The 27472-nt window shown below is 34.7% G+C and overlaps 1 protein-coding gene and 1 pseudogene across 2 annotated transcripts in view; both read right to left on the bottom strand.

Moving 5' to 3' along the window:
* CWF19L2 (CWF19 like cell cycle control factor 2) overlaps window positions 1-27472 on the bottom strand; it is a 127349-nt gene that overhangs the window by 27210 nt on the left and 72667 nt on the right. For both annotated transcript variants that reach the window (XM_072611210.1, XM_072611209.1), the window contains exons 13-14: window positions 13897-14109; window positions 10833-10949 (exon numbers count right to left, since the gene is read on the bottom strand). In XM_072611210.1, the coding sequence (XP_072467311.1) occupies window positions 10833-10949; window positions 13897-14109 (330 nt within the window). The remainder of the gene's footprint in view (window positions 1-10832; window positions 10950-13896; window positions 14110-27472) is intronic.
* LOC140505332 (vesicle-associated membrane protein 4 pseudogene) lies at window positions 11645-12250 on the bottom strand (annotated as a pseudogene).

Below are 27472 nucleotides of genomic sequence, written 5' to 3'. Positions count from 1 at the left end.
GTTGTTTTAGAGATAATAAATCATGTCTGAAAACATCCTATTTTAGTAGAAAAATTATTTAAGCCCTCAAATTTGTAACTAGTTTGTCTAGATTATTTTTTAAAAGTTTGCATATAGAAAATCCATGTGGAGGTTTATATGATAGTTAATGATCAAAAATTCTTTTTAAAAATACTATTAAACAATATGCAAAGCAAGTTGAAAAGACGCAATGCCTGCCTCTACAAATCAGACTGTAATCTCTTGGAGGGCAGAAACAATATCACTTTTTCTTTGTGTCCCTAGAACCAAGCACAGCCTGGAATATAATAGGTGATTAATAAATTCTTGATGATTCATTATTCACAAAAGCTAGCAAGAACGACAATAATAATGGCAAACATTTATAAAGTGATTTACATATGTTACCTCATTTGGTCCTCACGACCCTGGGATACAGATGCTATTATTTCTCTCATTTTATAGATGAAGAAATCTGAAGCTAAAGGAGGTTAAATAATTTGCCCAAGGTCACACAGCTAGTAAGTGTCTAAGCACATTCAAACTCAAATGTTCTTAACCACATGGAAGCAACTGTGTATTTTTCAAAATATTAAAATAATGTAAAACTAAAAAAACAAGTCAGGGAATAAAAGAATCATAGAATTTTAGAAGGATTCTCAGGGATCTTTTGGGCCAACCCCAACCCATTAAAAATTGCCATTCTAACATACCTAACTAGTGCTTACCCACTTTTTGTTTTACAAGTCTCCAAGGTAATTCATTCCACTTTTTCATAGCCCTAATTATTAGGAATGTTCTCCTGACATAAAGTCAGGGGTATACTGGTAAATTTTTAATAAATGGGAAGAAAAAAAAAATATGTGACACACTTTTAAGTTTAATCTGCATTTTTAAGATATTTTGTTACTTTTTAAGTCTAACCACCTATTTTTTGCCTTAAATGACCTTTTGTCCCTTTATCCCTTTCTGTTCTCCCAGTCTATCACCCCTGAACTGATCTCATTTTATATAAGGTTTCTATTTGATCTTCTTTTGGTTTCAGTATTTTATATTTTTGATGGCATTCTTTTCTTTCCTTTGCGCTCTCAGTTTGTTAACATATACCTATGTACAGTAGGTTCTGACATTTCTATTTCTTCTGGTTTTGTTTTTATTTCATCTTGTTCATTGGCTGTTTTATTGATTTTATTTTCTGCCATCTTTTTAACTGGAAAAGTTTGTCCAATTTTACTTGTCTTTTCAAAGAATCAGCTTTTAGTTTTATCATTTCTAGATTTTTCTTACATTACAATTTCTTCTCATTTTTATTATCTCTTCTTTTGTGCTAATTTTAGACCAACTTGTTGGTTTTCTAATTTTTAAATTTTAAATTGCATGTCCACTCCATTAATCCTAACTTTTTTTTTTAAATTTTTAATGGATGTTTGTAGGAATACTTTTCCTCTGAAGATTGATTTTACTGCATCCTAGATATTTTGGTATGTTGTTTATCATTATTGTTTTCTTTCACATAATAACCATTTCTTCTATGTTGTTTTTTTTAACCCACTCATTACTGAAGATTTTATTTTTAAATCTACTTTTGGGCCTGTATCTTTTGTTTGTATTCCCTAAAGTAATTCTTATTGCATTTGCAAAGCATGTATATACTGCTTTTTAAAAATATCTTTGTTCTATCTCACTGCCCTAACCTGATTAATTACTGCAAAAGTTCCATGTGGTATTGAGAAAGTATTATATTCTTTAGCAGTTCCATTCAGAAGATGTCGTAAGTTTTTTTAGTTCTAGATTCTATAAATTTTAGTTCTAGATTTATTCAATCTTATATTTTCATTTTTATCATTCCAGTAGACCGCGAAAACTGAGAGCCAATGAAGTACCTTATTACTTTTACATTAACGTATAGTCTTGTAGTTTATTCATTTTTCCTTTCTGAATTTAGGTTACAACATTTGGATCACACAAACTTAATACTGGTATTACTTTGCATTCATAATTTCTTTAAGCATATGTTTTCTTGCTTATACCTTTTTTATACTGCAAATGTTTGTTTTTGCTTTATCTGACAGCATGACTGGGACTACTGCTTTTTTAAAATTTCCTGATGCATAGTAAAACTTTTCATCTTGATTCTCTGTATGACTTTCATTTTCAAGTGTGTTTAAGGAACAGGTAGGGTTTTGTTTTCTTATCTAATCTGTCATACTTTCATTTTATTATATTATTTCATCCATTCATATATAAAATGAGCCGGGTTTATAATTTCCTCCACTTGTTCTAATATTTTATTCGCAAATTAGGATGTTTTCCTCTATCTTCCTCTAAAAAAAAGTACTTTGTGTCTTCAGTTATTTTAGGTTAATCTAAGATATTCTAATGCCAAGCAGCTCTCTTCTTCTCACTTTCAAGTGCCACCTCTCCATATTTATTTCTTCCTTTAGCTTTTTTTTTTTTTTAATTCTTCCCCTCTATTTTCCTTCTCAGTTAAGTTGACATTTCATCTCCTCCCATGAACTTGTTTTGGTTGTTAGTTTTTAAAATTTCATTTTCTGAACCTTTTCCTAAAAAAGATTTCTATCTCTCATTCTTATCATTATTTAACTTCCCTTTTCTAGACTTTCATTCTTTGATTTATGGTCCTTATATTTTCCTTCTTTCATTTCTGAATTACTTGTGGAATTAAATTTCTAAGATAGTCATTTCTTCAAAACAGTTTCTATGTTATCACCTTGCAAATCTTGTTCTGTGGCTCCATTTTTCTCACTCTTAAGAAAGATCAATTACTGCAGATAATAAAGAGGACACTGGCCCACTGAAAGAATTTTCCTATGTCTTTGACTGTGCAGTTTACCTTTGTCCTCCACTTAGTAATTTTCTCCCCATTTGCCATGAACTCTCTTCATGTTCATGGCTTCCTACTCTTGGCTATCCGTCTCCAATGACTAATTCTCCTTCTCTTGAGGCAGGATGAGTGGTTCTCTTGAGTACCAAATCCCTGCAGATTCCCCCATGGCAGCACTCATCAGTGGTACTCTCTTCACACTACTGAAATAAGATTTTCCCCTTTCTTTTTTCCCTTATTTCAATCCTTCCTTTCCCTTCCTCAAACATTTTCCAGTAGGTTCTCTTTTTCCTGAGAGACTAAAGGAGTTATTTTGACTCAGAGAATATCATATATTCTGCTCTATCTTCTCTCCCTTCCTTCCCCTTCTCTGAGTCTCACAAGAACACCCACAGGTAAGGTGATATGAATTATAGTCCATGATGTTTCAAACATATTTCTCTTCCATAATATCTATTTACCTTCTGTGCTCACTCTTATCTACTTGCATACTTTTACCAAGAATTTTCTTAATGGTCTGTTATTATTTTGTTAATGTTATTCTTGGTTGCTGTATTTGTTTGCTCTTCTTGTATTCCTTTTGTCTGGAGTATCCTATGGTTTCTGGTAGGTAAAGACTAGTCTTGTGTTATTCAAATTTCTATTCCTTTACATATGAAGATATTTCTTGGTCATCTGCAGAATTTGTTTTTTGTAAATTACTTTTAGAGTAGAACCGTTAAATTTAACCACTATATTTTGGAGTCTGCAGCACAGGATTTTTTTTTTCCTGAAGACAATCTGTTAATTCTTTTAACTGGTACTTTGTTTTCTATGTTCAGAGTTTCTGGGCAGTTTTTTGTACTTCTTCTTGAACTATAGAGTTCAGGTTTTTTGTCTTGTCACGTTTTTCTGGGGGACTTATAAGTTGTTTCTACTTATCCTGTTTTCGGGGCTATTGTTTTGCTTGTATGAATATTATGTTTTCTTTGAATATTATTGCTCTTTCCTTCTCTTCTTCCAGATTATCTTTTACTTCCATTACTTGCATATATTTGAATTCCCAAGCAGTTATTAACTCTTTTGTTTCTTTGGAGAGACTTGCCCCTACAAATTCAAGTTTTTACTCTGATAATTACTTCTGCTGTGAAGGCCTTAATTTCTGTTGTCAAAATTCTTATTTCTCTTTTAAACCAATCAGGAACATTCTACTCTGGTTTCATGTTCTCTTCAGAGTCTACAAGCTTCCTCTACCTCATTAGGTGTCAATTCAATGTCCTCTGTCTTATATTTATTCATAGATGCCTAGATTATTTTGGCTGACCTGGAAGACTTATTGTCTTCTATGATTAATATCTTACCTGTGGTTTATTTGCTTATTCTCAAGGTTTTTAACCGAATTTTCTTCTCCCTGATTTTTCTGATCATTTCAGTTGTTTTCTCCTTCTTTTCCCAAATGCTCATTTTCTGATTCTTTATCCTTTTAGTTTCCCTAGGGAAATGGGCCCCAAAGCTTCTTTTCACACTGGGCAATTCACATTTCAGTGGCCTTAGTCCCTTTCCCACGTGACTTCTCAGGGGACAAAACTGGCCCAAACTGAATGCTATGTTTTTTTCCCTCATGTGTGGAGGGTCACATATACACATGTCCTACTCTAGTTGCCTCTGTACCTTTCTTCTATGATTGAGCTCTGTTGTGACACAGAGCACTACCTCACTGTTGTCCCAGTTACAGTGCCTTCTTTTTTCCCCTGATCAAGCTGGGAAACATTAGAGTTATGTTCTGCTGCAAGCCTGTGGGTCTACTCTCCCAAGGAAGGCAATAAGGTGCCAAATGAGCAAGGTAGGGATTAAGGATTAGTCTTCTCTGCCAGTACTTGATTGAGTTGTTCCCTAGTTAGGGTTCTTGGTGTCCTAGACAGTGAAGACAGCTGAAACTGCTTTATCTCTTGCATAAGTTTATATTTTGAAGAGGCTTAAGAGGCTATAAGGACTAAAGAAAAGATTTGGAGCTCTCTATCACACCATCATCTCTTTTTATCTACTGGCTCCTTCCATGATGCCAACAAAGATGCCCAGGTTCTCCTTCATCCATAAAATATAAAATTTTACTTAGTTCTATCAACCCACCCCCTCAAGCTATTATCCTGTGCTCTCCTTTTAGAGTCAAATTCCGAATGCCATCTACCTTTATTGCCTTCCTCCTTGACCTCCTACTCATTTAACTCCTTGAAATCTTGCCACTCAATTGAAACTGCCCTCTTTATGACAGCTAAATCTGACAGTCTTTTCCCCACTTTCCATTCTTTTTGATCTCCCTTAAACAACTTAAACAAACACTGTTATACCTTTTTCCTGGATAACTGTTCAATTCCCTCTAGCCCCTGGTCTCCCCTCCACTTGGTATGGGCATCCTAAAAGCTGTCCTGTCTTGGGATCTCTTCTCTCCACACTCATTCTTTAGTACCCATGAAGTTCATTTATTATCTGTATGAAGATAACTCCTAAATCCATATAGCCAGTCTCCCATCACAACTCAGTATGTCTAAAAGTGCATTTCTTTTCCCTTAAAATGTATCCCTCCTTAAAACTTTCCTAGTGTTCTTGCCCCTGGAACAAAATACAAACTCCTCTACCTGGCCTTCCATAATTCCACCTAAAATCAAACTAGAATACCTGATGTTCTCTAAATTCATACCATCTTACCTGTCTATACTTGGTCTGTTCCCTAAATTTGTTCTTCTCTATACATGGTCTGTTCCCTATATTTGGAATTTGCTCCCTCCACAGCTGCTCCTTAGAATCCCTTGCTTCCTTCAAGTCTCAGCTCATGTACCACCTCCTACACAAAACCTTGCCTTATGCTACAATGGTCTCCCCTTCCTCAATTTACCTTGTCTCATACTTATCTGTGTACATGTTATATCTCACCACCCTCCATAGAATGTAATATGAGCCCCTGAAAGACAGTGACTTCCATTTTTTTCATTATATCCTTGGCATTTAGCACACTCTCTGGTCCACAGCAAATGCTTAATAAAAGGGTTTTTTTTTATTGTTGTTACTGAACATCTTAGTTTCACAATCTATAAAGTGATATACATCATCTTCACTGAGCCTCTTATAGATTCTGTGAGATATGCAAGACCAATATTATTATCCTTGTAGTAGTGATGAGAGAGCACATTTAAAGAGATTAAGTGACTTGTTCATGCTAGGAAGTGGCAAGGATAAGAACAAAACGCCTTTCATATTCCCACAATAACCTTTTTTTTTTCTGTGGGGAAAAACTGTTGGCTGTGGAGTTAGAGAATCTGGGTTTAAATCTTAGTTCAGTAATTTCACAGCTTTGTGCCCTAGGGCAGGCACTTAACTTCTCTGGGCCCTAATTCCTCTTCTGTGAAATGTCGGGACTAGACAAGACTGCCTCTAAAGTTCCTTTTATATGTCTATATAACCATTACTTGGTCCTATGACACATTATTTCTTCAAAGATAATTTATCTCAACCTCCCCACCCCACCCCCATCCTCCAGGAAAGTACAAAGTCATTCTATGAAGCAATCTTTTCACACTGAGTCATATTTGCCTTAATTACCTCCTGGCACTAGCATCCACTATTGGAAAAAAAAAACAGATTTTCATATCAAAACCATTTGTCCACATCCTTTTACTTGCTTGGCTGTGGGTACCTTAAAAAAAATCTGCTCTTTAATTCTGACAATGGAAAACCTCAAATAGTTTCAATAAGATACTGAAATCCGTAAAGTCCAGCCAAAATTTCCCTTTCTATTGCTACTTTATAATCTCTATATCAGCATGCAGAAATGATTGGTACAGAGCCTCTTTTCAAGTATTACAATTTTCACATTTCCAATAGAGGGGTGCGTGAGTCTCCTATTCAGTTGTCAAGCATTTAGATAACAAAAATTTCTCTCCTTTTGATTTTTTTTTTTGGTCATTATGTGGTCTTGAAATAACTCAGCAGTAATTTTACCCATGCTGTGACTTTCAGTCTCTTTTAGAGTTAGGAACAAAAATAAGCCTTTGGTTGAAAAAGGAATGAAGGAGAAAACTAGTATAAAACTAGTAAGAAAATTAATTTTTAAAAATCACCCCAGTAGAAAGAGATAAAGCAACAATTAAATATATACATATTTTATATATAATTTATATATATAATATAATATATATTATATATTACATATATTATATTATGTATATATTATATAATATAATGTTCTTTTTCTATCTTCAAATAACCTTTACTTGCTTTTTTCCCCTTTTCTATATTTTCTATTATATAGCTACCATGTGTATTTTCCTTTCAGTGCACAGAATTGCAGAGCAAAACCCCAAGGTCATTTAACTCATTTTCATTCCACTAGCTAACATACCTAATTCCACAGGGATAACTATATTTATAATCTCCAAAGAAAATATTTTGCACAGTGATCTGCACTGATGTCTACAGATCTTCAAATTTTATGTCAAATCTAATTGCCTGCTGTGATTTGTCTTTTCTAATTTTTTATCACCAATTTCTCTTCTCAGATACTATTTAACACAGACATTTGTCTGTTATGCTACTCCATTTCTCCTACATTAGATTAATACCAAAAATTCTTAACATTGAGAGCCTAGAAAAAATGTCTCTTCAGGCTATTTTTACCTTTCTTATCAGATAATGAAAACTCTGTAACCAATTTTCTTTCCCTTTTTGCTTAGGCTTCCTGCAATTTTCAAAGTTCAATTTGTTGCTTGACTATAGTAACTACTCATGCCAGGTAACACAAGAGAGTGTGTGTGTGTGTGTGTGTGTGTGTGTGTGTGTGTGTGTGTGTCTGTGTCTGTGTCTGTGTCTATGTGTGTGTGTGTGTATGTATTTCTTTTTTGCTCCTTTTAACTTCTATCATTTCAATGATACTTTCAGGTGTCCTGTAATATATATCATAAATCAAAATAATGTCATATTTCTACAGTTTTAAAATTTTTATACAATGTTTCATATGGTTTTAACATTGTACATAAACTAAAATCCCTCTTAAAGAAAAATATGATTCTTCAAATAAAGACCTTCTCTCCCAAGAATGAAAATTACTTGAAGGTAAGAACTTCATCATTTTTTTCATCTCGGTACCTTCAATGCTTACAGTAGTACTTTGCATATAATACATATTAAATATAAGTTTAATGAACTGAAAGTTCCCTTCTGCTGCAGCTCTCCAACCATCTTCAAGCTATGCCTTCTAGCCTCTTTTCAGTTCCCAATGAGATTCAGTCTTCTTGACTAGTGAGTGTTTAAACTGCCCAGACCCACCAAGATGCAGTCATTTGATCATATGAATGCTAATCCAACCCCATCACCCACTCTTGCCTCCCTCTAGCTCTAGGAAAAATAATCCAAACAAAATTTATTCTAGGAAAGATAAATAAACTGCCCTATGGTTCCACTCACTGTCTCTGGGATTTACCAGTACAAAATCCCCTACAACTTTATGTGCTGTCTTCCCCTATCACAATGTTAGCTCCTCATGGGTAAATCCTGTGTTTCTTTTTGTATTTGCATCCCCACTTCTTGGCACAAAGCCAGGCAAACAGTAAACACTTAATAAAAAAGATATCTTCATTCATCCATTTTCAATTTAGCAATTACCATATTCTCTTACATAAAGTTATCCAACACACTCTGTTATTTGCATTCTTATTTCCTCTCTCCATGACTATCCACTATCCATATCCCTGGCCTGGAATACTCTTTCCTTGCCACAGTCTCACAGAAATCCTCTCCTTTTAAGATGCAGCTCCAGAACCACTTTGTGAATCTTTGCCTAAGGCTCTCAGGAACCTTGCCTGCTCTCAATTGCACAGATACTAAACTACTTTGTGTTTATTTTTATTTATTTTAAACATTTTATTCTGTATATAACACATGTACTGGTCAACTCTTCTGTAAGGATCTAAACATATTAAAAATGAGAAGATGTTTCTTTTGGTTTTTGGTACTAGAACACCTTGTATAATAATTCCTAGCACTTAATGAATGCCTACTGACTGATTTCCCAAAGCATTAAAACTTCATGAGGACAGATATTTTACTTTTTTACATACACATACACTGCACGACACGTGGGCTCAAATCCCACTTCAGACATTTACTAGCAGTAATCTCTCTAGGTCTCAGTTTCTTTATCTGTAAAATGAGGTGACTGACGTCAATGGCCTCTAAGGTGCCTTCCACCTTGAAATCTATGATCTAATTTTTTTAAGACAGTTGTTCTTCCTGACACTAAGTGAAGTGATCAGAACCAAGAGAACATTATATATAGTAAAGAGCCAGTGTGTGAGGACTGTATTTGATAAACTTAGCCCTTCACAGCAATGCAAGGACCTAAAACATTTCCAAAGCACTCATGACGCAAAATGCCATCCACATCCAGAGAAAGAACTACAGAGTCAAAATGCAGAATGAAGCAGACTGTTTTCTCTTTTGTTATATTTTGGTTTTTCTCATGGTTTCTCCCATTCATTTTATTTCTTCTATGCAATATGACTAATGTTAAAATGTGTTTAACAAGAATGTATGTGTAGAACCCATATAAGACTGCACGCCATCGTGGGGAGGAAGAGGGGAGGGAGAGGGGAAAGAAATTTAAAACTTATGGAAGTGATTGTTGAAAACTGAAAACAAATTAACTATTTAAAAAAGATAGTTACTCTTCATCAACTATATTTTTGAACAATGATCACAAATGTTATAGTTTTCTGAACTGTCCTAAAATTTTCTATATCTTACCTACAAATATAAGGAACAAAATTGTACTCAGAATATACAGCAATGAAACATCTTGAAGTCAATGGCTAAAACTCCAAATGTGTCATTTTCCATTTAATGTAAAACATAAATTTATTGATTAGAAATTCTATAACAGAGTTAATGGATATTAAATTCCTCTCCAGATTAAAATATTAATACTTGAGCATAATTCTGTTGTTTTTCTTCTAAAGAATTTAACACAGATCAGCATGTCACTATTAACAATACCTCTTTCTTCTAAGCAATTACTTCTCATCTACTTTTGTTTTCTAGCAAGCCAAATGTCTAAACAGGAATATACTCATTTACATTTTCCTCCTCACCTACTTCAACACATTTCCCCTTGCTTATAAATTTGAAGTTGAACCAATGATTTGGTGACTATATATGAGTTAATATAAATTACAGAAAGTGACCAAACAACCAACCTATTAGCTTATTACTGAAATACTATCTCATATTATTTATCCTCCCAACATATCTTCCCAAGGCATTAATTATTTATCATACTTTATAGATGAGGAAGCTAGAAAACAAAAGCACAAGTTCTTAACTTAAAGTTACATAGAAATTCAGTGGCAAAACAACTGAGCCCAGAATTGAATCTCCTGTCTATGAAATCATTTGTAAAAAAAAAAAAAAAAGTAATGTTTATGAAACAGGAAAATAGGCCACCTCTATTATTTAGTGTACGACACTAGAAAAAAATGTTTCATCTCTGGGCCTTAATTTCCTCATCTATAAAATGAAGGAGGTTGACTAGATTTCCTGTCTAATCTAAACCCTAGAGTAATAATATCTGACATTTAGATAGTGTTTTAAATTTTACACACTACTCTACATTGTCTTATAACAAACCTGTGAGACAAGTACTGTTGGTATCATTTTAGAGATTTAAAAAAAACTAAAGCTTTAAGAGATATATGATTACATAATTAGAAAATGTTGGAAGTAGGATCTGAATTTATGTCTCTCCTGTGTCCAGCACTCTTTACATCAAACTGTATAGGAGTTAATATTGAGGCAGAGCACAAATTATTACTAAACATTGCTAAAAAAAATGTGTAAGTTACAAATTCACAAAAAAGCTGTTCTAATAAATGATTATAAGTTCTACTTTTCTAAATTGATTTTACAATTTTTAAAAGTTATTTTGCAGCCATATAGCTATAACTAGGATACAAAAACTAACCTGAATTTCTTCCCAAATGTCTTCATCCAATACAGTAGCTGCTGTATGATGCTGCAGTGGGACTATCAAGCAATGCCCTTCAGTAAGTGACTGACAATTGGGCAAGCATAAGTAAACCTAGAAAGAGAAAAAAATTAAGTTATAATAATTAAATGTTAATGCAATTTATTTTCATTTTCAAATTGATATCTTTTGATCTTATGTTTAATTCAAAATATATTCCTCTCCAACTCCCTTACCCAAAGTGCCACTGTTTAGTCATTTCCCAATTAAATTTTATCTACTTTTGTTTCCAGTCACTTTTTTTTTACAGGAAAAATAGGTTTACTGGAATGTCTTTAGTCACAGTTGAAAGTAGCAGTACTGAAAACATTAGTTTCTCCATAAATATATGGAAACCATTTCCAAAACCTAAATTTTTTACAGGAGAAAAATTATACATTTTGTAATCATTTGTAATCATTAACTAAATGCCATCCCTTTTTACATAATGTTTTGTCTCTTCCCTCTCACCCTATCCCTGAACTTCATGCAATAAATCCCTACCTCTCTAGTTTACAATAGGAAATTGTGTTAAATTATAAATATCATCATCAATATTTAACTCTATATACAAATAATGTATTGGCAAATGTCTACTTTCAAGTTAGATTCCTATAACATGGCAAATTTTAAAATAAATTAATGAGAGGATAATTAGGTGTCAAGAAGGAGGCTAATGGGGAACTGGTCAAAAATCCAATTTGAACTGGACAAGTGCCTTTATGCTTAAGAAAAAAACACTTTTGAAAGCCAAATACATATTTCATTAAATTATGCAGTAATCTTCTTTTTCTTTTAACTGTCCCAGAATTGTCCCAACATTTTACTGAAGATCTCTAGTCACTGAATCAAGTCTGATATTTCAAGACAACAGAGGAATAATAATCACTAACAAAAGAATAACAGCAACCATAGCCATGAGGGCCTTCATTTTGCATCCACGCCACCAAATTTGTCTTCCAAGCTGTTTAGATCTGCTGCAAAAAGCTGCAGCATTATTTGAAAAGTTTTCTGATCAGACTCTCTGCTCATCCAGTCTCTCTCCTCTTTCAATCACTTCTGTAATATTCTCTTGTATGACATCGGTTACTTCATCCACCTGATTGTGTACATGCCTAATCTGGTCATTCCAAGGTCCAAAGTTTGGTCCAGATGGGCTCCTTAGGAAAAAAATCCTCTTCTTCATCTGATTCTTCTTCCAAAAGATTTCTCCTTTCATTTTTCACAGAACTAGTGGACATCATCATCATTTAGGTGGCGCTTGAATTTAGGAAGCATCTTTATTACTCAAAAAGCTGTTTTCCTTTTCCCAACTTTAGGAGGCAAATATATACCACTTGGGTGTCCAATGGGAAGCCTCTAAGTTGCCCCTCAGAGCCAGGCCAGGCTCGGCCAGGTCCAACCAGGCAGAGCTAGGGTCTAGTCGCTTTTTAAGCACAATTCCAAATGCAACTTACCTTCAAATGCTGAAGTTTTCAATTAGCATTCAGATTCAATTGGGAGAAAAAATGTCAAGCTGATCTTCATGTCAGTTAAATATTACTATCTACTGTCTCAACTAGACTAAGAGTGTAGTAAGGCAATGCTATTACTCCTCTTACCTGATTCTCTAACAAACTTTATATAGCACCTGTTCCAAATTTCTCCTCAAGCTTCCCACACCACCCCCTAGACACAATTCACTCTCAACTCCTTCTACATTGCTCTACAACATCTCAAAATTTCTTGACATCATCCTCCATTTTCTCCTCCTTTATTCCAGTTGCCAAGAAAAATATGGCCTGTATCCTCCACATGGCTAATCCCTCTACTTGTACAAACAATTCCATCCCTTCTCACTTTCTTTTGACAGACTGCCATTACAATCATCTCCTCCTCCCTCCGACTTACATTCATGTGCCTCTAGTCTGATTCTGTCTCTCTTTCACACACTCACACACATACTCACACTCACTCTCTCTCTCTCCTTTAGTCTCTTCCAATTTGTCTCATTTCTTGCCCCATTCTTAAAAATCGCTTACCTGACCTACCTTCCCCTCTAGCTATCTATCTCTCCTCCACTTCACAGCCAAACTACTAGAAAACTGTCTATACTCACTGTCCTTATTTCTTCTCTTCACTTTTCACCTGTTTGTAACCTGCCTTTCAATTTCATGACTCAGCTCAAATTCTTCACTCTTAAGTTACCAATCATCTTACTTGACAAATATATCTTTTGTTTCCTCTCATCTTTCTGCAGCATTTGATGCTATTAATCACCTCTTCCCAGACAGTCTTTCTGCTCTATGATTTTGTGATACTTCTCTCTCAATTCTCCTGTAACCTGTTTGACTGTTTCTTCTCAGTTTCCTTTTCTGGATCATTATTCAAATTCATCCCCTAACGGAGGGTGTACCTAAATCTCTGTCCTAGGACTTTTTCTCTTATTATCTTTTTTCTGGCCCTTCAGCTCACATGCAGCAGCTAGGTGGCAGAGTACAATGCCATGCCCAGAGCCTCATCTCAGGATGAAGCCTCATCTTCCTGAGTTCAAATCTGGCCTCGGCCACTTACTAGCTGTATAACCCTGGGCAAGTCACTTAACCCTGTTTGCCTCAGTTTCCTCATCGGTAAAATGAGCTGGAGGAGATGGCAAGCTGCTCTAGTATCTTTGCCAAAAAAATCTCAAGTGGGGTCACAAAGAGTTAGACACGACTTAAATGACTGAACAACAGTTCACATTGTTCAATTACCACAACAGCAGATAAAATCAAAATATATATAAACTACATATCCAGCATAAGTTCTGCTTCCAAATTCTAACTGTACATACAACATAGGCATAATTGCCTATTAGATATTTCAAAGTGGATGACCTTTAAGCATCTCAAAAACATTTTTATAAGAGTTATTGCCTTTCCCACAAAATCCACATTTCTTCCCCACTTCTCTATTTCTGTTGTAGAAATGGAATAAAATACAAAACTATGAAATATCAAAAAAAATATTTTTTTCTGATTCAGTAAGTTTTCTGTTTTCATACCTTAACACCTATTGCAACAACAAGGTGCTTGGGAAGCTGAGAACTATCAAAACAATACGGACATTTCTCCATTTGTGCAGCGAGCTTCTGATGCTCTGAGATTGCTTTTTTCTTCTGCTTTTCCTCATCACCACCAAAACATTCCTTCTTGGCTGCTTTTGAGACAAACATGTCATCCAAACTGTAATAGTCTTTATCAGTTTTTTCGGTAAGCTGAAAACACAGAGAAAATTGTGTTAATATCTGAGTAAAAAAATAAAAGTCATATTTGAAATTTTATTGTATTCTAACACAGAGAACTTGTAGCTGAAAAACAGTGATATCATGTGGATGAATTAAAAAAGAAATACTGGAAATCAACTATAAATATGTAAAAGCTCAGATCATATGGAGCTTCAAAATGTCCCCCAAAGATACTATATGAGTAAAAAGGAATAAAATTATTATATAATGAAATAAATTTTTATGAACATATACTGCCTATGACATTTCAAATATGCATTTTAAGACTGAAAACAAATCTTTCCCCCCCACCCCACCCCCACACACACTCAATACATTCCCCAATCTAAAAGTGATAGTTGCTAAATAATGGGATGAGATAAACATTATAAAATTCTCCATTTTCTTCATGGATGGATGTATGAGGGATGGAGCAGAAGTCACAGGGGGAACAGAGAGACAGAAAAAGCTTTAAACAATACTATTGTCTTTCTGGGGTAGTCGTGCTAAAAGTGAACTGTCTAATCATTTTTCAAGGTCTTGTTTTCATTTCTGTAATACTATAAAAAATATTATTGTGTGATCTAGAGTTCCAAGATGGCATAAATGTAACTGAGTCAGACTATTTTCACTTTGAGAGTATTTAGCTGAAAAACAATTAGTAGTTATATTATACAAACTAGTCTTATACCTCCAAGAAGGTCAATTATAAGAAGAAAGTCCCCATATACAACAAATATTTATAATAATACTTTTTGTGATAGAAAAAAGATTAAAACAAATTAAGTGTCTACAGACTGGGGAATGAAAAAACAAATGGTGCAATGTAATATGATGTTATTGTGCTACAGGAAATGATGCATGAGATGACTACAGAGAACCATAGAAAGATATGCATGAACTGATGCACAGTGAACTAAGCAGAGTCAAGAAAGCAACATACATAATAAGACAACAACATAAATGTAATGAAGCACTTCATACAAAAAAAAATCAAAAATGAATGTTGCAAAATTGTAAAGAACACACGACTTGAAAGAAAAGATATGAGAGGCCATCCTCAAGCCACCCCTTTGAGCACGTGGGATATCCACATGTACACTGTATATGTTTTGTTTTTAACTTTTTCAATGTACATCTCTTATCAGTTGTGCTGAACCCTTTCCTCTTCTTTTTCTTTTACTTTTTTTTTGGTCTTAAAAATGATATTTGCATTTTGGAATGGTTCCACTGGAAAAGGGATGAATTCTGGTGAAAACTATATGGGGTAAAAACAAAATCCATCAATAAAAAAGAAAGTGAATATGCCAGCATATATGTTCAGTCATTTTTCAGTCATGTATGATTCTTCATGAACTTATTTGGGTTTTTTTGGCAAAGACTCTGGAGTGGTTTGCCTCTTCCTTCTCCATCTCATTTTACAGATGAAGAAACTGGGGTAAATGTGGTTTAAATGATCTGTCCAAGGTAGCAAAGATATTAACTGTCAGGCCAGATTTGAACTCAGAAAGAGGAGTCTTTCTGACTCTAGGCTCAGCACTTTATCTACTGTACCATCTAGTTGCACTGTACCAGCATAGAATCATATGCCAAAAATAACAGATTACTCAAATGCATTCAAACTGCTTAGACATCCATTTATGTGTATAAGTTATTTTAATTCACCTTTCCATTTTCATAATATAAGGCTAACTCTTTTGACATCATATTAAAAACAGGGGAAAATCTACAGTTAAAGAAATATGAACAAATAAAGGAATATCATTTCCCTCCTAATACTACTTTGTATTTCTCCATTTCAACTGGTACCATAACCTCCCAGTCACTGAAGTTTGAAACTTCAGACATATTTGAACTCTTCCCTACTACCCACCCCCAAATCCAATCAGGTGTCTCAAGAAATCCATGGCTTTCCCAGTCACCATGATAGTAGTTTTTATCCCCCATCATCTCCTGCTGTTGATAACGTAATAGCATCCTAACAGGTCCTTAAACTTCTACTTTCTTCCTCAAATCCAATCTATATATTGTTACAGTTTAATCTTCCTCAGGCCTAGATCTGATTTTGTTACTCCTTTGCTTAAAATACTTCAATGGCTCCCTACTACCTACTAAAAAAGGGGGCGAGGGGAGTGGGGTGGAAAAATTCATTAGACTGACTACAAAGGCTTTTCTACAATCTGAATGCAAACTAATTTTCCAACATTATTAAACACCTTTTCTTTATCATGTACTTTAAATTCTAGACAAAGGAACCACTTCCATTCTTTTTGTACTGGTCAGACTCATATGCCTCTATCTCAGATGAGGATCTGAGGTGTTCTACTTCCTGAAATACTCTTCTTTCCAGGCTAAATTCTGGTATCAACTTTCATTGTACTAGCTGAAAATATTTTTTTTTCACCTTGGATTTCTCAGTTGATGATCAACACCCCGCCCCCCCCCAAATAGCTTGGAATGCTTTGTCTTTGTAACTCTAACACCTAGCAAGTACCTGGCACATAGTACAGTTATCCCTTCCACATCACAACGTTCCCTATCCTGGTTTCAATACATCACAGACTGGCATAAGAAATTAAAAGGGAATTTTGGGGGAGTTATGCAGAAGCCACAGATGCCACGCAAAGTCCAACAGATGATATAAAGCCTGTGGCCAAACAACCCAAGTTTTACAATAAGGTACTGTAAACACCCCATAAAAGAAAAAATTCAAACTTCTTCTTTGGTACAAGGGAGGGCCAAAAAATTTTACACAGATGTTCCAGATCACAGGGGCTACACAACTCTAAGCCCTGAGATGTGGAAAGGATATTTATGGATTCTTAATAAATATGTACTGATAGATGAAGCAATTTGAGGTAGAGGCAGTGTCTTGTTTATTTTTGCATTTCTCCAACACCTGACATTTTATACATACTAAGTAATTAAACATTTGATGAAATCTTTTGGTCAGGTTTATGCAGGACACGCCACTATGACTTTGCCACCATGACCTCATCTCACACACATTTTCTTACCTAGCTTTAATTAAATTACAGTCAATGTGAAACACAATACATTTGGGAGATATTCATTCTGTGGCAAAAATTATTTTCTGGAACAGTGCAAAATCTAATAGAAAAGGGTTCATCTCTTCAAGAAGGTTTAATTAGGAAAAAATCAAATCAAAAGCTTACGTATTTCTCATGATTTCAGGATACTGCCTTTACAAGTACAATTAGTAATCTTGATTACAAAGATTGATTTTTAATGACACTAAAAATTCCAATAAAAAAACTTTACATTTCTGTTTTTTGCTGTAAAAGTTTTAACATGCAATGCTGTTAGTAATGCTTTATATCTTTTCAATTCACACCTCTTCTACACTAGACTAACAATAAAAACAGGAAGCTTATACAGTAGTAAAGATCTTCCAGGTATATGAAATCTCTCCATAACAATAAATGAAGCTGAAATTTTAAAAGATAGGTATTTTTTTACTGATGTCATTTATTTTAATTCAGGGAATAAGAAGTTATCCTCAATCCATAAATTTTAATCAAGTACCTTTGTCATTAGTAGCATAAACATATGACAGTCTTTGCATGGCATGATATAGTGAGAAATGAATCATTCAATAAAAAGAAATTAAATTTATTTACCAACCAAAACAAGATGCATTGCAATTGTTTTTTGAAAGGGTATGAAGGCTCAACAAAAAGGCAATGTGACATGATGCGTACAGAGCACATCTTAAAAGTCAGGAAGACCTGGATTGAAGTCCTAAATGATTCATCCAAGTAATGCAAACAAGGTTAAATCACCTAACCTCTTAAGACTGCAGGTTACCCAAGCAATAGAATGTATACAAGCAAAGAAAATTTCCACAGAAACTCTCTTGCACCAAAACCAAAACCTTATAAAAGGGAGAAGACAACCACCTAGCTGATTTAATCTTAAAAGGTGCAGAACACCAAAATGCCAACCAGTCACCACCACCACAACGTTCTAGTCAGGCATAAATTCCATCTCTTTATGGAGTTTTTTTTCCCCCTTAGTCATTAAGAAGCTTTTAGCCATATTGAAATGAAAAGTATCCCTAACAGGAGGTGCCATTGATAAACTCTGCGTACTTCAAAATTTTATCTTGAGATGAACCTGCTCAGGATTAATAATAAGTACCTTGGGAATAATGGTAAGGTTCAATTATAAGCAACTTAATATTCAATATATTGCATACTACACGTTGTGTCAAAGTCTTTAAGTACGTAATGATAAAAGTATGAAAAATAAGACAGACATCTTAAAGCAAGGAGAAATTTGATCTCATAGGTAGAACAGAAATCTGGTGAGATGAGACCCATACATAGAATATGGTTCTGGAAAGTTATTTTATTCAAATGAAACAAGATAAAAAGAGAAGGACATAAAGTAAACCTTTATGAGAAGACATATTCTCTTGGCAGCTGGTTGGTGCGATGAATAGAGCACTGGCCCTGGAGTGAGGAGGACCTGAATTCAAATCTTGACTCAGACACTCAACACACTTACTAGCTGCGTGACCCTGGGAAGTCACTTAACCCCAACTGCCTTGCCTTCCCACCCCCAAAAAATAAATAAATAAATAAAATTTTAAAAAAAGAAGATATACTCTCATGGAGGGAACTGCAGAAACCACAGGAAAAAAGTATAGAAGAACATATCTGGATGAAGACGAATGAAGACAGAAACAGAAGTGGGCATTTTTGATAGAATACTCCTACAAATCACACAGACAGACACGTAAATAACTTAAGAAACTGGGATGGAGGGGGGAGAATTCTGGCAAAGTGTGCTAGATTCAAGGAACGAAAAAAGTAGTGATGAACTGCCTTACCTATTCAGGTACCATCTCCTATATTTCTTTTTTCTGTCTCTTCTACAAAAGCATTATATGAGTATCTAATTACAAAGATACAAATATGATCATGGCGTTCCATAGTTTTGATGTCTAAAAATTTGGTAACTCTCACAGAATTTGAACTTAGTACATTTGCCTACTTACTAACAAACAGGTAAATTATTACCTGAGCTGCACTCAGTGAAGCTAATAGGTTCTTGATTTGACTAAGTAATAATTCATCCTTCAAAAGGTAGAGGAAGCATTAAGAATAAATTTTATTCTAGATGTGATTCTTAATAACAAGAAGCAAATAGTTGCTTGCTTAAAATGATGTGAAGGTTTTGGGGACTGATGAAAGAGAAAAAGAATGAAACACACAAACTCTAGAACTTGACTTTGATTGCTAGCAAAACTCTACAGTGTCTGACTAAAAAAATAATTAATGAGTGCCTAGCACAAAAAATGATGATACAAAAGAAACAACATGACTTCATCAAGAACAAATGACATCAGATTAATCTTACTTCAGTTTCTGGTCAATCTCTGTAAGCTTACTGAGACCAGACATTCAATTCTGTCTTTATAACCACAATACCTACTATTGGGCCTCACATAAAGTAGGAGCTCTATAAATGCTGGTTTATTAATTCCATTCCCATGCCCCAGCTTTCTAGCTTCCTTTTATGTTTCATCTTCCTTCATTAAAATGTAATCTCCTTGAGAACAGGGACTATCTTTCTTTTTATTTGTTTTTATTTGTATACGCAGTGCTTAGCACAGTGCCTGTCACAGAGTAGATGCTTAATAAATATTTACTGAATTAAATTGCTTAATACCCATGGTTTTGATAAATGAAGATCTAAAAGAGGTCCTATACTTCCTTGCAATCATTCCTATGTCACATCATTGCCAAGTTTAAATTGAGATGAAATCTCAATCTAACCAATATGAAACAGGAACTCTTAGATGACACACTTAGTCTTAAAAACTCATCTCATGCTAAATCACACACTTCTGTCATGCTTAAAGATCAGTGGATATTCAAATGTTCTCTGATTGGTATATTATAATTTTAACTACTGATATAGCATGCCAAAGAAGATTAAGAAAAAAAGTTGAACTCCACACTAAAATCTCACTTCGATGAAAACATGGTAATTAAAAAAATTTCTTTAGCTACTGGATTTCAGTCACATATGTTGATTTTAAACTTATCATTTTCAAAGTCAATTCTAGAAATGGGAATATGTTATTTGAAATCTATAGGCAGGTTTATATAAGAAGACCCACTTTTATACAAAGGATGTTTCTTTTGAAAAAGAATCTACATCAACTTGGCCCAGCAAACTGATATTGTGACATAAAGTTCCAAACAACACAAAATGCTTCTTACACAAAGAATGGAAGTGGATTTGCTGACTGGTATCCACTGCAATACACAGAACAAGAATCTGTGACCCACAATTGACCCAAATCTCAAAAAAGCTTTTTCTAATTACATATTTTCAGTGCATAGTGCTGCTTACCCAGGAACTGGAAAATAACTGTTAATACAACTGACCTTGAAAAATGAGATACACCTATGCCCATGAAGAGGCTTTATTTTATAACACATCATGAAGCATTCTAAGTTATGATCACCATAGTCCTTATCTCTTAATAAAGATCATGTGAACAGCATTATGCATTAGAGAACCGTTATCATTTTCTCACTCTACTTATAATACTTTAATAATTTAATAAAAATCACATTCTATTCATAACCATCCCAAGAAATACTCAAGCACTCATTTTTCAGATGAGATTAATGGAAGCACAAATTAAGTAGCTTTCCTCCATGGGTTGTGTAATGAATCAGTTTAGAAAAGACTGAATTGGTAACAGGAAAGACTGACATAATAATAAGAGTCCATAGTTAATGAAGAAGATTGTATTCACCATCTCAACAATGCAAAGGTTGCACAAACAGCAGGTAATGGAAAGTATTTTGAGTTAATGACCCCTATTCAAACCCCAGCTCTTCCACTCACTACCAGCATTGACCTTGGGCAAGTCACTTCAATTCTGTGGACCTCAATTTCCTTGTTTGTAAAATAGGGAAGTTCAACTAGCAGATCCCTGAGGCCTGATCCAATTCAAAATCCCCAGATTTGTAAGAAAGGCCCATATTAAATAGAGAAAACAGAAAACTAGATGGATGATTATTTGAACATGTCCCTCATTACTCAGACTCTTGAGAGATGCAATACTAATAAATTCCTTCACTCTCGATATTTTATCTATTTCAGGGACTTACTACACAGCTTCATCAAAGAAGGCATGTGGTAATGAATAGAGAATAGGTCTCAAAGCCAGAAGACCTGGGTTCAAATACCACCTCTGACAAATTCTGGGCATCTGACCCTGGATAAATCACTTGAGTTAACTCTCCAAAATGATAAAATGTTGAACTGTATTAGGAGAGGGAATTTTCTCACCAAGGAGTAACCTATACCAACCAAATCACAGGTCCACATATAAGGATATAAATAATGTTCCCAGCCATTTGCTTAGGTAATTGAAAATGATTTGTACCTAATTATATTACGATTATCAACAAAGAGTTTATAAGTACCAAAGAAGAAAAATGAATTAATAGTTTATACCTACTTGTTAGTAAATAGGCAAATGTACTAAATTCACATTTATTCTGTGGAAAGCTATCATATTTTTAGATACTAAAACTATGGAACACAACAATCTATGTTAGTACCTGTGTTGTTAGAAATTCACAGCCTTAGGTAGAAGGTGTTATATAAATGAAGGGCATCATTTAATGTTATTTGTAGACTTGCTGATTTCATATACTCTATATACCAGTGGCCAAGATTTCCTATTATGAAATTTCATAGTTACCAAAACAGAACAATAAAAGGCAGCTGTAATCCAGTTCTTTACAAGGGTTCTTCTAAGTAATATGGGAGTCTGGAAGAAATATTTAAATGTTAAGGATATTCACAATTCCCAGAGAAAGATAGAAGGGTAATTTTACCCGATCTTAAACCTTAGCTTAAAAGAAAAATGAGGCAATTAATAAGATTTACTCAGATTCTCCTCCAGATGTCAGTAGGACTAAGTCAAAATGTGAATGATTAATCTAGCTATTCCTAAAGAACTTTTCAACATTTAAGAATTGGACCTACCCCAAGAAATGCAACAGACATACATACATACATACATACATACATATACATATATAAAGTTTAGTGATTTTTTCCTCCTTAATATTGCACCAAGGTTTTACTTTTCTTTGTAAAAAGTCAATTCAAAATGAAACCAAATCTAGACAATTTTCTAAGATGATGGGTTTTTAATATGATTGTTTTTTAATTGGACCTGTGATTTCATTTATACAGGGCAATCTTAAATGATAAAGTTCACCTTCAAAAAATGTTTTATTCAGAACATATTTTGAGAAATGGCAACAAAGAGCACAGTGAATGACACAAATACTGTATATAAATAGTTAAATTTAGTCAGTAACTACTGCTTATTCATTTAAACAATTCTTATATTACTTCTAAGGTCTCTCCCAACACTGAATTTGAACCTATGTAAAAATATATACTCTATATTAAAAAGAAAATTGGACATGGTAATCAAAAGTCATGGGTTTTATTCCTGATTCTGCCACAAATTATCCATCTGACCTTGAATAAGACAATTAACTCTTTGTGCCTTGGTTTTCTCAAGTGAAAGAGAATATCTTTAAATACTTCCATCACTAAAATTTATTATTTCAAGAAAAAAAGACATTTTAGTAATTTATCTACACTACACTTACTATTAAAAAACCAAAATGAGAAAGAAAAAGTAGCCACCTCACATTCAAAGTAACACAGTACCTTGAAACTAACATAACTAAATAGTATAGTAGGTAGAGCACTCAAGTCTGGAGTCAGGAAGACTCCTCTTCATGAGCTCAAATCTGGTCTCAGATATTTACTTACTAGCTGTGTGACCACGGGTAAGTCACTTCAACCTGTTTGTCTCTGTTTCCTTATCTGTAAAATGAGGTGAAGAAGGAAATGGCAAACCACTTCATGAAAATCCCAGATGGGATTACAAAGAATCAGACCCAATTGAAAATGAATAAATAACAACAAAGGAAATAGAAATCATTCTCCCTAAACTACTGTCAAGGTATTTGGAGACACTCTTTCTCAGAGCTAAGGTGCAGCAAGCAGGCTATGCCCTGAGTTTGTCATAACAACAATCCTTTGTGCTCTGGATGATCTCACCCTCTGACAAAGTGTATTGCTTTGATCAGCACCACATTATCACTAAGGGATTTATGTTCAATATTAATCAATAACTATTTAGATGTATTTGAGCTCCCCCTATTTCCCAGGGACCCCCTATTTCCCAGGCACATCCATCACACTCCCTTATATTCTCACAATCCCTGTTTCTTATAACAGCTAAGTGAACCAAACCAGGTACTGCACTCCTGTTTCCACCATGCTAATTGGTTCTGTATCCCACTGTGAGGCAATCAACTTGGAGACTGTTCCCACAGGACACACGAACACAGGTATTGTCCACATATGAGCCTGCCATGGGAACTACTACTCAAGACATAAGAATGATTACATCATGGTCCAGCCCACTTGTGGGTTTTATGTGTATAAAGCACTGCCTTGTCCTAGCATGTTAAGCCCTCCTCTTAAGGAAGCCTTCCACTTGCAAGCGTTTCCTCATTTTGAAATTAAACTTCTGCTTGTGTCCTAACTCTCCTGTCTCTGAGCTGCTTTGGGTGTCTACAGCCACCCACAGGTTAGGGGCTGATTCTGGTCCAGCTGACATTATATAAACAGTAAAGGGCATGTGGTACAATGACTATGTATGTATGTAAAGTATGTGCTTCCAAGTCAACATAGTGAAGCATGCTATATAAAGACATAAAGTCAAGCAGAATATGACTGGCAATACCAAACTGATATTATATCATATTAAAAACGTTTACCTTAAAAAAACATTTACCAAAAACCTTTCTTTTCCTAAGGCACTATGGGACATAGAAAAATGGACAACACATGGACAATAATCTCAAGAAACTTACAATTCAAAGGGAAACATATAACATGCACACAGATAACTAATACAAAGCAAAAAGTTACAAATATTTTAGAGGTATAAAAAGCACTATGGGAGTTCAGCATAGCAGAAATAATTTCCATATCATGATTGAAATGAATTTTTACTTGAATTGATTCAACTGAAATAAAATTCAATTAATTCTTTCCCCAGTATACTTGTTTTTCTCCCTTTACTTTCCTAGAGCCAACCAATCAAACCCACACCCAGAACCTTTGCTTGTGTCTTATTTATCTGCCTCAATGAACCCTGAATATATTAGGATCCTGATGGGATACTTATTGCTTCTCCTCAAATAAGAATGTGAATACATCATCATTTAACAAGGCCTTACCAGTTACTCAGATGTATTTACTTTTCCTAATTCCTCTCCAATGCCTGTGTTTGCATTTTAAAGTTTCTACTCAGTATGACCTTTTCAAGACTGCTTAAAAGTCTTTTCTTCTATTAAAAGTCCATTCCACTCCCACTTCTCCGTAAGATTATATTAAGTTTTGCAGTGAAGTACTCTGGTTGTAAGCTTTAACTTTTTCTTTCAAAATAACATATTCTAAGATTTTCTCTCACACTGCTTATGCCAAGACTTATGGGATCCTAACTGTAGGTCCTTCATATTTGAACTACTTCTGGCAGTTGCAATATTTTTTTCTATCGACTTGAAAACTCTGGAATTTGGCTATAATTTTCCCGGATGTTTTCAGTTTGGGGCTTCTTTCTAGAAATACTAAGTATATTCTATTTTTATTTTGCCTTCTGGTTCTAGTAGATCTGGACAGGGTTTTTTTTTAATGATTTCCTGAAATATGGCATTAAGGCCTTTTGTTTGGTCACGGTTCTCAGGGAGCGTAATGACTATTATCTCTGCTCAATTTATATTCCAAGTCCATTGCTTTTAACAATTAGTACTGACATTTTCTTTTGTTCTAACTCAAAAAGTGCTGGTAAATGTTCAACAACTGACACTCCAGAAAAAAAAAAACCAAACACGCACACAACACACTTTTAAGTTATATCTATTATTAACAGTGCACACTGCTCATTTTCTGCATCAACTTCTTTACATCTAAACAATCAACAAAATAGCCCTGATTTATAACATTTATCAATTTTCAAGATGTGAAAGCTCATGCTAAAAACTTAACAACTGCTCACAAAAGCTACTTCAAACTGGCTTTAACACACCCTTTACACTAACTCAGCTCTTTATCCTTCTCAAGACCACTAATTCCTCAACTCCGCAGTTCTTTCTCAATGTCACAGTCACTGGAATGGCTACACTCTCCTCTCTTCCCCATCCTAACCCCTTGGTCAAGCAACTCTATACTGATCTCTTTTCTCTTCTCTTACTACTTATCTGGTTTACTCCCACCATCTGATACCTTTGCTCGTAATCACGATACTGAACAAAGACAGAGTCCTGTATCCACTACAAATTTATATCACATAATCTCAACTGGGTGCTCACTGCATGAAGGTAATCTTTTTTAAATCTCTCAAACTGAATCACTAACCCACTCACCACAGTGGCTTTTCCAAATTTTTTCACCCTTCCTTAGGCCTCCTATGGCTTAACCTTCCCCCATCTTCTCAGTTAACAACTTAAGCTCATATTTCACAGATACACACACACACACACACACACACACACACAATTAAGGACTTTGCCAAGATCTCCTTCTTCTTTCCTCTTCATCTAACATCACTCAGATACCTTCAGCCACTGATCTCTTCCTGCACCCATTTCACATGAAAAAGTAGAATTTTTGCTAAGGCAGATCTTTCTACATGCACAAGCAATCTCATTCCATCCCATCTTTAAATTATACCTCTATCATTCCCAGCTATCTCATTACCCCTTCAATATTCTCCTATTGGCTGCTCCCTGCTGCCTACATACATGACCAGGCCTTACTCATTTGCTAAGACCTTTCATGCTGCCATTTTAACCAGAATTCCAAATATTATAATAATATTATAGCAGCTGTGTATAGAAAAAATTCTAGGTACAGAAAGACTAGAGGTAGAGAGATCAGAGAATTCCCCTGGAAATCATCTCCTCCCTTGATTTCCATGAAGGTGGTCTCTCCTGGTTCTCTTCCTAATCCCTAATCCCTACTCCAACTTGGACTACTTTTCTGGATCATCAGTCATCTCTTACCCCAACACAGGTGTCCCCAACATTTCTAAGCTGAACCCTCTTTTCTCTCTCTCCCTTAGTGGTCTTGTCAACTACAAAAGAATCAATCTTCATCTCTAGCTAAAGGACTCTCCAAACTACACAATAAGACCAAATACCTCTCCTAAAACAGTCCTGCATTTCTTACTGCCTTCTGATCATACCCATCTCAAATTCAAAACATCTGAAATGAAACTGAACTTCCAAATTGTTCAAACTTTCTCATTTCTGTGGGGAGCACTACTATCCTCCCTATCAACTGTCAAGTTTTTTCAATTCATCTATCAATTTTTCTCCACCCAAAAAACCACCAGCCTAATTCAGGCCCTCATCACCTCTAGCCAGGATTAAAATAATCTCCTAATTAATCTCACTAGCTTTACTACTTCTCAGATCAGTGATCCATAAAGCTACCAAAAAAATATTCTTATAGCACAAGATTGACCATGTCACCTGCTGCACAGAACTCTTCAGTGGCTGCCTATAGTCACAAAGTTGAAAGAAATTCTGTGATAAACTTAACAGAATTCTCTAAAACAAGTCAATATATGGATTGTTAATCAGCAACTTTACTACAAAAGTGGACATTGGGAACAACAGGGGAAAATGTGGTTTAGGATTTAAAAATGAAAGAAGCCAAAAAGGCTTACAGACTACTCATGTCTCCTAGTACATGTCATGAAAACTTTCTTCAAGAAGAATCAAAAAGTGATGGCCATGCTGAGCATCAAATATTAACAAAAAAAACCCAAATTACCATATTTCAACATGAAGATCAAAAGATCCTAATAACTGCTTTGGTCAGCAAATTCTTGATCCTTGCCCAAGTGGTGAGATAAAGCATCAAAGGTCAACTGTTGGTTAAGAGTATAAACTCGTTTATGGAGAAGGATGGTTAAAGAGTAAGAACATTATGACCTCATAAAATTGTGAGAAACAGTGGGAAAAAAAAACACAAAGAGTTTACTGAGTAAGCAGGAACAAAATCCCATTTAATGATAAAATAGGACATAAGACAGTAGGTAACAAATGGGAAAGACTTGAAAAGATTTTTTTTCAATTAACTCTTGATCATCAGAAACAGCTGTTCTTCCACAGTGGACTCTAACAATATAATCTTAGATTAGCTGCACAAAGAAGTGAAAAAGGCTCTAAAGAAAACAAAAATGGTACAAGTAGCT

Source organism: Notamacropus eugenii, chromosome 5 (genome assembly GCF_028372415.1).
Source record: "Notamacropus eugenii isolate mMacEug1 chromosome 5, mMacEug1.pri_v2, whole genome shotgun sequence".
In the NCBI taxonomy this organism is placed as follows: domain Eukaryota; kingdom Metazoa; phylum Chordata; class Mammalia; order Diprotodontia; family Macropodidae; genus Notamacropus; species Notamacropus eugenii.
This window is presented reverse-complemented; position numbering and strand designations above follow the sequence as displayed.